This window comes from Toxotes jaculatrix, chromosome 5, assembly GCF_017976425.1.
Source record: "Toxotes jaculatrix isolate fToxJac2 chromosome 5, fToxJac2.pri, whole genome shotgun sequence".
NCBI classification, from domain to species: domain Eukaryota; kingdom Metazoa; phylum Chordata; class Actinopteri; family Toxotidae; genus Toxotes; species Toxotes jaculatrix.
This window is the reverse complement of record NC_054398.1, coordinates 28,994,953-29,008,531: the sequence shown is the minus strand read 5'-3', so window position 1 is coordinate 29,008,531 and position 13,579 is coordinate 28,994,953. Positions and strand designations below refer to the sequence as shown.

Below are 13,579 nucleotides of genomic sequence, written 5' to 3'. Positions count from 1 at the left end.
CAGGGTCAGGGTTTGTCTGATAGTTCAGGAGCTGGTTCACCTTTTACATCCAACCTGCTGTGATCGAGTTCATGTGGTTCATCTCCTCTCTGAGGGACTAAAACTGGCCTAGTTTCTGAAAACCATCGGCCTAATGTTGTGTAGGTTGATTCACGGACTCCATAAAACCTCTGAATGTGTCCTGTGAGTTGTGAGGTGGGGGTCTTCAGGAGATCTGGGAACTTGGAGGCTTGAAGTCTTCGTGTGTAAAAATATTCCCCCCCACAACACACACACACACACACACACACACTTCGCTCTGTAGTGTGTCAACACTACAGAGCATCTTATATTTACTGAACAACAACCACACAACATTACTGCCTCACTTTCACATCCCACAGTCTCTCACAACAACACATCATTAAAGCTCATTTAAGACCAGATCATACAAAGCTCCACCAATCCTTCATCAGTATTAAGGTAAAAGGTACTTTGACAATAATTCATCTGAGAATGTTCAGCAGGCAGAGGACAGAGGCTGTTTACAGCTGTTTCTCTGGAAAAAAAAAATGCTGATAATAAATCTCTGTGGGTTCATTACAACCACAGCTGCCATTCACATGGTCATCACAGACACTGGCTTCATAAAAACATCCGTCATTATCCATCCGCTTCAACAGTCCCATCTCTGCTCCTACTTGAATTCTGTCAGTGAGGAAATGATCAGTGAGTCCCAGTCCCTCTCAAACTAGCCAACCGGTGAAGAGTCTCTTTATTTCACAGGTCAAAGTTCATGTGAAACTAAGACATTAAAGGCTCCGTCTGCTCAAATCAAAGACTCAGGTTGTCTCTGATCAGCCCCGACTTCACACTGGCCCCGCCTCACCAGTGATGTCATGGCAGGTGTTTTCCATCACCTGTAAAAAGGTGAGCGACCTGCTCTGACACCACTGATGGGGGGTGTGGCCTGTGTCAGACTGGAGGAGCTTCAGTGTCAGTGAAACAGAATGAGAGCAGGAGTCCATTTCAACATTTGATACACACACACACACAAACACACAGTGTGAGCAGCTGTTCCTTCAGTCCAGAGGTTACTCACCTCGTCGAGCTGAACTCACATCCTTCAGGTGACAGAGCCACAGTTTCACTGAAGCCTCCAAAGGTTCGACCGTTAGGAGATGTGCTGTAAAGCTCGTGGCACAGCTCATGTTTTATGATGCTGGACACCTCATGCTCAAAATCTGATCTGCACCAAAAGAATTCTGATAAGTGACGACGGATCTCAGATGAATGTGATGAAGCTGCAGAAAATCAGCTTTATGCACTTTTTACTTATTTATTATTCTTATACTTTCTACCAACATCTGGAAACTATACAAATAAAGTCAGTGGCTTGAAAATGTGCATGTTACTGTGTGAGCTAAAGCTCCATGAACACGCTGCACATAATTTAACAAAAGGAAATCATAAAATAATCTTTCTTTGTTGCTTTCATCCTCCCATTACGTTTACTTCCTGTAAAACATGCTGTAGTTAGTTTAGTTTCTTTATGACTTAATGGATGTGAAATAAATTTCAGATAAATGAGAAGTTGGAATGAAGACCATCTTCACCTGCTTCACCTGAGGAACAGCTCTCTCTCTCTCACACCCAAAAAAGAGAGGGGGCGCTGGTGAGCTCACTATCAATAGATTTTTAGCAGGACTATGGTGCTGGATGACAGTTTCTTATGAATCCTCATGACCTCTGAGAACGAAGTGTTACCAGTGTAAACAGTGGGAGCTCATGCAAACTATAAATAATCAAACTGGAGTCTGACTCACACAAAACAAGTTGCATCTTCCAGACAGGATCTGAACTTGGATCTGTTCGGCCTTCAAGTCCAAAACATCAGACTGAATTCAGTGTTTTACACCAACACCTTCTTCATATTGTAGAAAATCCTACAAAGATGTTTTTCTGAATAAGGTTTTGTTCAGCTGCTATGATCTGCTCAGCTAATTAAAAAAAATAACAGAAACACGGAGTAAAAAACAAAATGGGCGTCACGTTGCATCTTCATTTACATGAACAGAAGGAGTTTTGGAGGAAACACCTGTGGGAAGAGTTGAAACCAGACCATAAGTTTTGTTTTTAATGTCTAAAAATGTGTTGAGTGATGTTACAGACGCTTCGATGCTTCACTGAACCATTCACAAGAAGCTCTGTGCTGTCAGCAGTGAATCGTAGCAGCGGTGTGTGACGTGTGACGTGTGCTCTCAGATCATGGCTGTGACGTGATGGTTTTGACATCACTTTTAAGGAACCAGTTTCCTGACTCTGATCTGATTCCTGGGATGTCTCAGTTACGTGCTGCACATGTAAACATCTCATCCTGGTTTCAGGGACCTGGACATGCTAACTTGAGTAGTCCAACAGAAACTAGGATACTGTGACCTGTAAACACCTTGTGCAGGTTTCTGATCATTGTTAGTAGATCACTGTATGCTGCTCTGTGAACGTTTGTGTTTTTGTCATTAGATCACTATGAGAATAAAGGTTGAATAAACAAGTACAGACATTATCTGCTGAGATGCTGAGAAATCAAGACACACTTGCTGACAGGTGGATGAAGTCTTGGTCGAGTATTGAGAGACTGTGCTGCAGAACACACAGTCTTCACAGACATCACAACACATCACTGAGCCAGGCTGTTGTCCCCACAAAGCCTCCACCATCATTCCTGTGTCGAAGAAGCCATCTCCCTCCTGCTTCAATGACTATCATCCTGTTGCACTCACCCCGATTCTAATGAAGTGCTTCAAACGGTTAGTCATGCATCACATCAAGTGGGTGTGCACATCTCAGAAGACCTCTCCTGGTCAAAAACACTGCATCACTGACCAGCAAACAACAACAGCGAGCGACTCTACTTCTTCCATAAACTGAGGAAAGCCAGAGCCACAGCCCCCATCATGTGCAGTTTCTACAGGGGCACCATAGAGAACATCCTGACCAGCTGCATCACTGTGTGGTATGGTACCTGCACCATATCCTGCCGCAAAAAGCTACATCAGGTAGTGAGAGCAGCTGAGAGGGTTGTGGGTGTCTCTCTCCCCTCCCTCCAGGACATCCTAAACACCCGCCTCACCTGCAAAGCCCTCTGTATTGCAGGTGATTCCACCCAACCATCCAACAGCTTCTTCAGTCTGCTGCCATCCGGAAGGAGACTGAAGAGCCTCCGGGCCAGAACCAGCAGACTGAGAGACAGCTTCATCCACCAAGCTGTCAGGATGCTGGACTCTCTTCCTGTCCTGCCGTCCCTCCGCCTGAGGACTCCTGCATACACGAACTCTAGACCCTACCCACATCCCCCCTCTGACTTTGACTTTGATGAAAAGTCGGAGGATCAGTAAAGTGATGACAGTTCATCATTAACACCCACAGAGCCACACAGCCATTAGTCTGATCTGTGTGTGTGTGACCTCAGCGTTTCTTCTGTCTGACCTAAAACCTGAAAACACAGAAAGGATTACGATGTTTTAATGTGACACCATTGCTGCACAGTTTCCGTTGATCCTTTTAGCATCAGCACAGATGTGGCTGACAGAGTCCAGAGGAGCTGCCGCTCGCAGCAGCCGCCCTGCCTGTTGTTCTAATTGGGTTAGAGAGGGAAGCACCAGGCAGCAGGTCCACTCATCATCCTGACTGTGACTCTGACAGATGAATAATTCGTCATCTGCCCGTTCGATCGTATCACTGAGAGAACACACTTTCTCACTGCATCTAACTGCAGCTTCCAAACACTGATCAACTTAAGAATCACATCTGAGGCAGCACTCCCTCATCGTCTGAAGAGAAAACGCAGCTGTCTGTGTGACTGAGAGGGGAGGATGCTTACATGTCACACAGATACACACTGACCACACACGCTCCTCTTCTCATCCTCACCACAAAGTTTTCAGAGAAATTAATGTTTGCAGACTTTATATTACACATCATAGCGTACAACAACATTAAACAACATTCAGCGTAAAATGTAAAAATTTCAGGATAAATGGTAACAAATTTGTGACATAACCTATATGATCACTTAAACATAAATTAAAGTAGATGAAACAAGACACAGCAGAAAACAAGTGTGGACAATCACTACATGTTCGCTGACACTGAATCAGGACCAAACGTCACATGTGTCCAAAGGCTGAAATCTAAAAGCAGAACTGGGCCACGTTAATGGGTGAATTGAAAGATGAAAACCTTGTGATGTTTAACACAAACATGTAGAATAACAATTTAACCCTGATGCTTTTTTTTTTACTTGTTTTAACGTGTTCCAGATGAGACATGGAGACACAGACTGCAGGTTAACACCAGGTGTTCCTGGGGTCCAAAGCAGCTGTGCTGCTGAGGACGGGATTTAAAACCTGAGTGTGGCACTATGAGAAGGTCATGGTGGTTAAAATAAAAAAGGTTAATTCTCTGAGGAACATGAACGAACTTATTATATCTCCAACTCTGACTCCTGGAAATTATATTCACAGCTAATTAACAACAGGAACATGTTTTGGAGGGAAGGTAATTGCTCCTTTTATCAGAATTCACTTGTCTGGAAAATGCTAAATTTAAAATGTTGAGAATGAACCCCTGAAAAACGTTCACATTCTTCATTTGTTTTTCTACAGCTGGACACATCCTGACATCCACCCTGACGTCCAAACTACAGCCCTCAAATGTGATGCTTCATTCACCTACACACTGACCAGAGTCTGGCCAGTCGTGGTTCTTGATCTCTGACAGTGTGTATTTGTTAATGATATCACGTCTCTATGAGCTGTTTGAATGAGATCCCTGAGACACTGTGACTTCCCATCAGTGGAAAGCATCGGCAGGTTTTACACAGTTTCCTTCCTGATAATAGCAGAATAATAAAATTACAGCAGTGTTCATCCTTTAAAGCCCTTGACTGATTCTGGACAGGAGGAGGAGGAGCCCACCTTCTCCTCCTCTCTCCTCTCGTCCGTCCTCGGAGGTCTGCAGATTGAATCCTCTCCTCCTGAGTCAAACATTCCCACCAGGCCCTAAAAATGACTGCTTTTAATTAATTGGTCTGCAATCCATTAATAGCAGCTATAATTAGAGGTCCATGGGAGATCACTGGAAGATTAAATGAACCACCTGACTGAACTTGAATTTGCACTTGTTACCTTTTTATTCACAGCAGAGGATATCCAGGACCTGACAGCGTGCTGCCCAGTCAAAGTCATTTTATACTGTACATGGAAAAATCTGTGGTGCAGGAAGCATTCAGGTGCTTTACTTCAGTAAAAGTATCTGTACAACAGTGTAAAAGTATTCTCAGATACTGTATCACATCAGAGTCGGTCTTATATTCACCTTTTAATACACTGCTGAGCATCTGAAACCATGAGCCTCCTGTTTAAAATCTGAAACGTAACCACTGAGTCCAGATACGTGTAAAGAGCACAGCCGCTCCTCTGAGACGCAGGCGAGCAGAATATGGAAACACTTACGAAGAAGAACCTTGCAGCCGCAGCCACTTTGGTCGAGTAGTTGGGTAAATGTACTCGTTTTTTTCCGGCTCTGTTCATGATTCTGTGGCAGCAGATCACTGACTAACACACACACTAATGTGTTACTCAGCGCTCACAGTGGATCAAAGAGGAAGTCAAGCTGGACTCCACAGTGGAGACATCCACATCAATGCATCAGACACACTGATGATGAGCATCCTCTTATGTTTTTGTGGTTTGTACTGTAAAAGATGGGTACAGACCTGGACCAGACTCTGTAAAGTCAAATAAAAACCACAATGACAACCACAATCACAATTAATGAAAATTAAATATCAGCTGCTGTTTTATCTGTTTCTCTTTATCTGCCATTTAGATTAACTTTCCAGCTGTGGGTGCAGCCTGTTATCCTTCAGTAAACTCAGCCACTCACTGCAGAGTGCAGCACAGCTTCAATCAGATCTGATCAGAGATCAGATGTAACACTGCGACAGGTAATGCTTCAGAAGTAACTGATACCAAACCAGGAGGAAGACATAGCATCTTAAACACAGAGGTGGCGGGAACGAACTCAAATTTGAACTTCAATCATTCCACTCACTGATGTTTGGACGCTTTTTGGTCCAGGGGAAAAGGGAAATACCTCGGTCTTTTATTGTGATTGACAAACAGATCAATTAATCAACCAATATTTTACTAATCATCTCCATGTAAAATCTTCAAAGTAAAGCATCAATCAAATGATTCATGCTTCAAAGTAAAGCATCAATCATCTGATCAGGTCTGCTGCTGTTTCTTTGTAAACTGAATCTTTGTCAGTCGGGCTCTAAAACGCTGTGATGGAGACTTTTAACTATTCATCAGTTGCATCCCTATTTCCAAACTCCCTTCAAATTTTTTGCAGTTTTTGTGGTTTAAACCTGGAGATCAAACAACTGGACCACGGCGTTGAAGTACATGTAATCTGAGATCTATTGGTTGGATATTGGGAAATCTTCAGGTGATGACTGGTTATTTCTTTCATTCTTGGATTTATTTATGGCTTTTATTTATTTTATTTTTATCATTTATTTCTTTAACTTATCTCAATATCAACCTTTTTACAACATGGCAGGTGTGTGTGTGTGTGTGAGTGTGTGTGTGTGTGCGTGTGTGTGTGTGTGTGTGTGCGTGTGTGTGTGTTTGTGAGACAGAAGCTGCCTGAAGAAGTGGTCTGAGAAGAGGCGTCTCCAGTTTTATTCGAACATACTCATACTGTACTTTGTAAATCAGTGCTGCTGCACAACCTTGCACCTGAAGTCAATGGTGCATTTCGCTGCACATTGTATTTGAATAATGTGGCAGATAAAGTTTGATTTGATTTGATTCTGAGGCTCAGAAATGACAGTGAAACCTTCACGTCCAAAAGGAAAAAGTCACAGTTTCATCATTTCTTTTTTTCTGTCATCCTGAAGTGTTTTTCAGAGAAAACTCCACACTCACCTTAAATCTATTTTTGGCTCAGTTTTTTCCTTTTATGCTTCCTCTCAACTGAACCATTAATCACTTTCTTTTTCCTCACATGCTGCTGATGAAGACTGAGCTTCTCTGGACGATGCTCTTTTCTATTGTCCTCATGTTATTTATGCTTTTTATTAAAGCAGAAACATCACCAACATCACCGTAAACCGTACAGGCTGAAACTAACTGATTTTCTTTATCAATCAATTGTTGAGTCTACAAAACAGAGGAAAACAATGAACACTGCCCATTACAGTGTCTCAGAACCTGAGGTGACTTAATCGCATTTCAAAACCAACAAATATTCAGTTTACTGTCAGAGAGGGAGAAATTCTGACATGTGAGGAGGTGGAACCATCACACTTCTGTCCAACCTGTGAAGACGCTCTGCCAGGCAGAGAAGACATTTCTGTTTTCTTCTCTTTCCTCCTGTTTTTCCTTGTAGTTTGAGAGTTCACATCAGTGTTCACAGAGAAACGCCATGAGATGAGAAATAACAAGACATTCTGAAACTGTGGCTTCTTTCTTTCAGTCTGTTAGGTTTCACTATCATTTCTATGAATCAGTGGACACCTTTGTTATACTCATACTGTTTTACTGATATACTGATAAAAATCAGTGACTGATTCTTGAAAGAAATCCATTCAACAAATCTCAGTTTATATTTAGTCCAGTGCCATGGATCCAGCTGTACCACAGCATCACTGCTTTACAGGGTTAAACTGCAAAAACATTATTTTCTGGGCTGTTTAGTCTGTAAAAACTCAGAAAACTGTGAAAAATACTCATCACAATTTCCTAGAACACAACATAATCAGGTTTCTTGTTCCATCTGATCAACAGCTGATGAGCTCCACACTGTCCCTGCTTCAGAGGGCCGAACTGCAAAAATCTTCAAACACAGGGAGTTTCACTCAAAGACAACATCCCAGAACCTGAATTCATCAATGTCCAACAAACATTCACGCAGAAGGATCAAGTGTTTGGTTCAGAGTCACATCTGAGATCCTGAAACTATCACGTGATCACTGACTGATCAACTGATCTCTAATCTTCTTTTCTATTCCAGCAAAGAAATGAATGCATGGGTTTTTTATCTTCACGTCACTGTATTAAAATGATCCATGACACACAAGACCAGACAGAGACACACAGCAACAAACACACAGTGGATGTAACAGAGCCCGACACACACACATTGTCCAGGCTGATTTATCAGCCAATATTCACTCACTGCAGATATCTCTGTGTTTAGGTGTGTATATATGTTTATAACTATGTTTAAAACCGTTCTGTAGTTTGTTCACCAAAGCAAAGGTTTATATTTACACTGTGAAATGTTCTGTCTCCAATAAAAAAAATGATTTGATTTCACTGAATGATTGATTTGTGACACACAGCTCAGAAACCTGAATATCTTTGGAAGCAACACATTTCAGGACGTCACCTTCGTCTGTGGTAATAATAAGATGCTTTTTCTTTTTTCTTTATTTTTTGGTCATTTTAAAGACAAAACAATGAATCCTTAAAAATGATTGGAGGATTAATGGATAATGAAAATAAGTAAATAATAAATAAGTAAATAAATTAGTTGCACTCCTGATCTAGGTCCATCATTTTAGTTTAACTGAACAGCTCTTTGTGATGTTCTGGTACAAAAGAACAGCACAAAACAAAAAGCATCTGACTTGATCTGACTCGGATCCTGTCTCCAAACGTACAGCTCAGACAGCTCATCACAGAGCGTTACTTTTATCTGGAAACGAGTCGTGTAACACACCACTTCCTGTGCAGCAGTAGAGGAGCCCACTCTGCAGCACGTCTGCGAGCTCTGAATGAATGATCTGAGGAAGTTAAGCCTCGCTCAGTGGTAGAAAGTGGCAAAAACATCTTTAATTTCTGAGAAAGTTTTGAAATGTACTTTAATGTGACTGAGAAGGCTCAAGAGCGGCTGATGTGACCCTGAATAAGCTGCAGTGTCAGAGTGTGGGCAGCTGAAGGAGACACTGACCTCCTGCAGAAGATCCTCAGGCCAGTGAAGGTCCTACTGGTGTGGTGGCAGCGGGGGGCCGGGGCCACCGGGGGCAGCTCGGTGTTGGAGGAGGATGAGGTGGAGGTGGAGGAGGCGACAGGGGTGGAGGTGAAGGGCTCCTCTCCTCCATCCTGCACGGAGGTGCTGCGCTGAGCCGGCCGCTCCTCCTCAGCCTGCTGCTGCTGCTGCTGATCCATGGCTGCCTCAGTCAGCTTCCCCTCTCTGCCTTTCTGCTGCTTCTCCTCTCACAGCTGGTCTGAGGTCAGCGCAGAGCTCACACAGTCCAAGCAGTGGCCAGCCATTCTGACAGCTCCAGTCCTCTGCAGCTGCTTCACCTTCCACTGACAACTTCAGTCTCAAAGACAGGAAGTGCAGCCGAGTGTGTCTGTGCTGTTTCTCAGCTCTGCTTCACACCAGGAAGCAGCAGCAGCATTAACAACAAGACCAACTCTTCTCTGAGACTTAGAGCCAGGGGAGGAAGGAGAGGCCAGGAGGGGAAGGTGGAATAGAGAGGGTGTGTGTGTGTGTTGAGGGGGGGGTGCTCCTTTCTGGCTTCCTTATTTCCTTCCTCTCCTAACCCTCCCAGCCGGAGGAAGCCTCTCTCCTCCTCATGCTCTCCCAACACTGCTCCTCTTTCTCCCCACAGCACCAGAGGATCCAGGAAGTTTGAAGCCCTGACTCTAACAGAACAAACCCAGAGTGGGAAGCAGGAGCTGGACTCCGTCCCCTCCCCTCCGCTCTGCCTACCTGTTGCTGCTCCGCTTCACTCTTTAGCTTTCTCTCCTCGGAGCCGTGTGTCTCCGCAGCTCCGCTCACTCTTTACTTTTATCTCAGCTCTGTGGCTCTCCCTCTCTTTTTTCCTATGTCCCGCCCACCCCCTGCTCCTCTCGCTCTGATTGGCTGAGAGGTGGAGGTGAGCAGTTTGCCACCTGCTGGCGCTGCTGAGTCTGTGCAGCTGCTGAGGAATCTAAAAAAAACAGGAGGAAATAAACTAATTTTCTCCTCTGGAGCTGAAGCAGCAGCAGCAGTAGCTGAGGCCACGGCAGAGAGAAGAACATGTCCACATATATACATGTATATAACATGTATATAAAATATGTATATACTAAAGTACACAATGACTGACAAATAGAAGATTAGATTAAGATTAGATAAGATTAAAATGACATTTTTAAATTTGCACAGCAACAAAAGGGAAAGAGTGCATCACTATCAGTGAAGGACATCACACAGGACAAACATGCAACACAGAAGTTCAGACATACACTTACTGATCACTTTATTAGGGACACCTGTGCACCTGCTTATTCGTGCAGTTATCCAATCAGCCAATCGCAGCAGTGCAGGTCTGAATGCCACAGTTTGTCTGAGTGTTGTTGCTGACCATGTTCATCCCCTCACAGACACAGTTCTCCATCCACTAATGGCTCCTTCAGCTGCATAATGCTCCAGGTCACAAAGCTAAAGTCCTGGTTTCATGAACATGAGTTCAGTGGACCTCAGTGGCCTCCACAGTCTCCAGACCTGGATCCAGCAGACCACCTTTGGGATGTAGTAGAACAGGAGACTGACAGCACGAATGATGTGATGAATCACGTCAACATGAGCTCAGAGGAAGGATTCGAACATCTGCTGACTCCATGGGAGGAAAGGGAGGAAGGACCCAGAGTCAGAGCTGTTTGTTCCAGACGTTAATGGTTTTAGAGCAGTCCTGTGACCAGCTTGTTAAACTGAACACAGAATGCATGTATGTCTGAGCTGCCTCTGGTCACATGTCGCTCCAACAGATCGCCTCAGAGCGTGGAGAGTATCCTACTGCAGCAAATGTACATAAATGACAGTGTCATCCACATATACACAGAGCAATGAAACACCAAAATTAATATAACAAATAAAACATCAGATAAAATGAGACACTAATAATCGGCCATGATGACTGACAACTGAGGTAACACCTGTGAGTCTGTGCACCTGGACTGTTCATCTCTAACAAATCAGAAGCCCCTCCCCTCTCTGTGTTGATGTTTAAACACTCAGGAAACACGTGTTTCTGCTTGTTGACGTCATCGTGCAGAATGATGTATGTGCACTTTGTTTTCACATTCATCTGCTTAAGCAAGAGAGTTTCTCTGTTCTCACCTTAAATCTCCATTTAATACCTGGATGTACCTGCAGGATCTGTGACATCACCACTAGACAAGAGCCAATCAGGGTCCAGTATTAAACTGAGACGGTGTGAAACTGGTGTCCCGAGATTGCCTCACCCCCACCCCAACAAAAAAAAAAAAAAACCAAGAAAAAAATAAGAACATAATCAACATATTGTAAAGATGAGAGCTTTCCTCACAGAGGAAACTGCAGCTGCCTCTCACTTGGATCACATTTCTGAAGCCCTACTCTGCAATGTGCTCCCCTCCCACATAGGTTTTACATAAAGATGGAGAACCAGCCCACACTGAGAGAGAGTGTGCTGCAGCAAAGCAGAGGTCGCACGGCCGCAGTGAGACCCACGCAGAGTTCTTCACCACGTGCACGTGGCGGCTTCATCCCCTGGGTTCCTGCTTCGAGGCGGAACTGAAGGATGAGACGGGTTATTTTTGACAGCCAATTAAAAGAGAGGTGCAGCGGGCAAGAGGCCGGGTGCTGGAAATGAGTCCTCTCTCTTAAAAGACCCCATCCAGATGCGTTTTAAAAGGAACGAACACACTGCTCTGCACCATCAGCTGTTTCTGCCTGATGTGTTTTTATTTCCAACAAGTTTAAAAACCTTTAAACACATCTCATCCTTCTCCCTCCTGCCAAAATCCAGGTGTTCAAAGTTTTGTTTCCTGTGGGGCAGGGGGATGTGTGGTGGGGGGGGGGGGGGGTAGTGGCCTAATGGTTGGGCCACGGAACTGCAACATCCATAGCTGGAGCTCCCTCCCTGTGTTTCCTGTCTGACTGTCAAATAAGGGCAACACTCATATAGATCAGCTCAAAAAAGTCAACTACACCACAGGAGACCGAGCTATGTCTGAGTGTCAGCATGGGGGGGTGATTAACTACACCACTAGATAGACAGATAGATACAGTCATGGAAAAAATTATTAGACCACCCTTGTTTTCTTCAATTTCTTGTTCATTTTAATGTCTGTTACCTCTAAAGGTATATTTGTTTGGACAAATATATAATGATAACAAAAATAGCTCATAAGAGTTTAATTTAAGAACTGATATCTAGCCATTTTCCATGGTTTTCTTGATTATAACCAAAACATCAATAGCTATGGCATTGTACTGCCAAAAACAGTGCTTTTAGGCATTCCATGTTTTCTTTTCTGTCTGTTTTAGTCACATGATACACACAGGAGTTAGAACTTGATTGCATAACCTTTGGTTTTGATGACTGCAGCCATGCGGCTTGGCATGCTCTCCACCAGCTTCTGACATTGTTCTGCTATCACAGCAGCCCATTCCTGTTGCAGAAATTCAAACAAATTAGCTTTGTTTTTGGGCTTGTGGTTCTCCATTTTGAGTTTGATGATTTTCCACAGGTTTTCATTTGGATTTAGAGCTGGTGACTGAGCTGGCCACGGCATGGTTTTAATGTTCTGGTTCTCCATCCAGGCTTTAACTGACCTTGCCGTGTGGCAAGGGGCATTGTCTTGTTGGAAAATCCATTCGAGTCATTCAAGGCAGGAAAGAGTTTTCCAGCTGATGGAAGAAGACTGTTTTCAAGAGTAGCCCTGTACGTGACCTGGTTCATTCTCCCTTCACACAATTGTATTTGCCCTGTTCCACCCATACTGAAACAACCCCAGATCATCACTGATCCACCACACGAATCCTGACACAGGAACAGATGAGTTCACGGTCATCTCGTGGGGTAGAAAGATGTTTCCTGCCTCGACCAGCTAGCAATTTGGTAGTACCATGTTCGGTTTGTTTTTTCTTGGTGTAATGAACGGCTGTCTTGGAGATCTTCAGTTTTTTGGCTACCTGTCTCTCACTCATGCCAATTTCCTGCAGTGCCAACATGGCTGCCTTTGTGGCTTCACATAATTCTTTTGTTTTAGGCATTATGTGAGAGCTGACAACTTCTGAGTTGTGCTACGCCGTGAATGTAAGCAGGAAACCACTCTTGGCCTCCTGAAGGTCACAATGATGATGATGAAGATGATGACCTCAGATAACCTGCAGAGGCAAACAGTCCTGAAGAGTCCTGAAGAAAGATAAAAGATGTCTCCCCAGTGATGTGTGGCTGCAGGTTTTTGTTGCGTCCAAGCAGCAGCACACCAGACTTGACTCATTTAATCAACTGATCTCAGTCTTCAGACTATTGATTGGTTGGAAAAAAACCTGCAGCCACACGGCCCTTTGTGGAACAGTTTGGACACCTCTGCTTTAGTGTCTCTCTTGTTGTCTTGTGTAGTTTCTTGTGCTGTCTTGGGTGTGGTTTGGGTGAACTGAGCCTTTAAGGAAGCGCTCAAATCTCAGCAGCAGTAACAGACATGGCGTTGTCAGTGGGCCCTGAGATCCTTGGATCCCTGCGTTCAGCTCCACCTGCAGCTGT

The 13,579-nt window shown here is 44.0% G+C and overlaps 1 protein-coding gene across 2 annotated transcripts in view; it reads right to left on the bottom strand.

Annotated features, from left to right (window-relative positions):
- The window catches only part of dgkzb (diacylglycerol kinase, zeta b), a 56,251-nt gene that overhangs the window by 30,273 nt on the left and 12,399 nt on the right, over window positions 1–13,579 (bottom strand). For both annotated transcript variants that reach the window (XM_041039341.1, XM_041039342.1), the window contains exon 2: window positions 9,007–9,842. In XM_041039341.1, coding sequence (XP_040895275.1) covers window positions 9,007–9,224 — 218 coding nt within the window. In that variant the 5' untranslated portion in view covers window positions 9,225–9,842. The remainder of the gene's footprint in view (window positions 1–9,006; window positions 9,843–13,579) is intronic.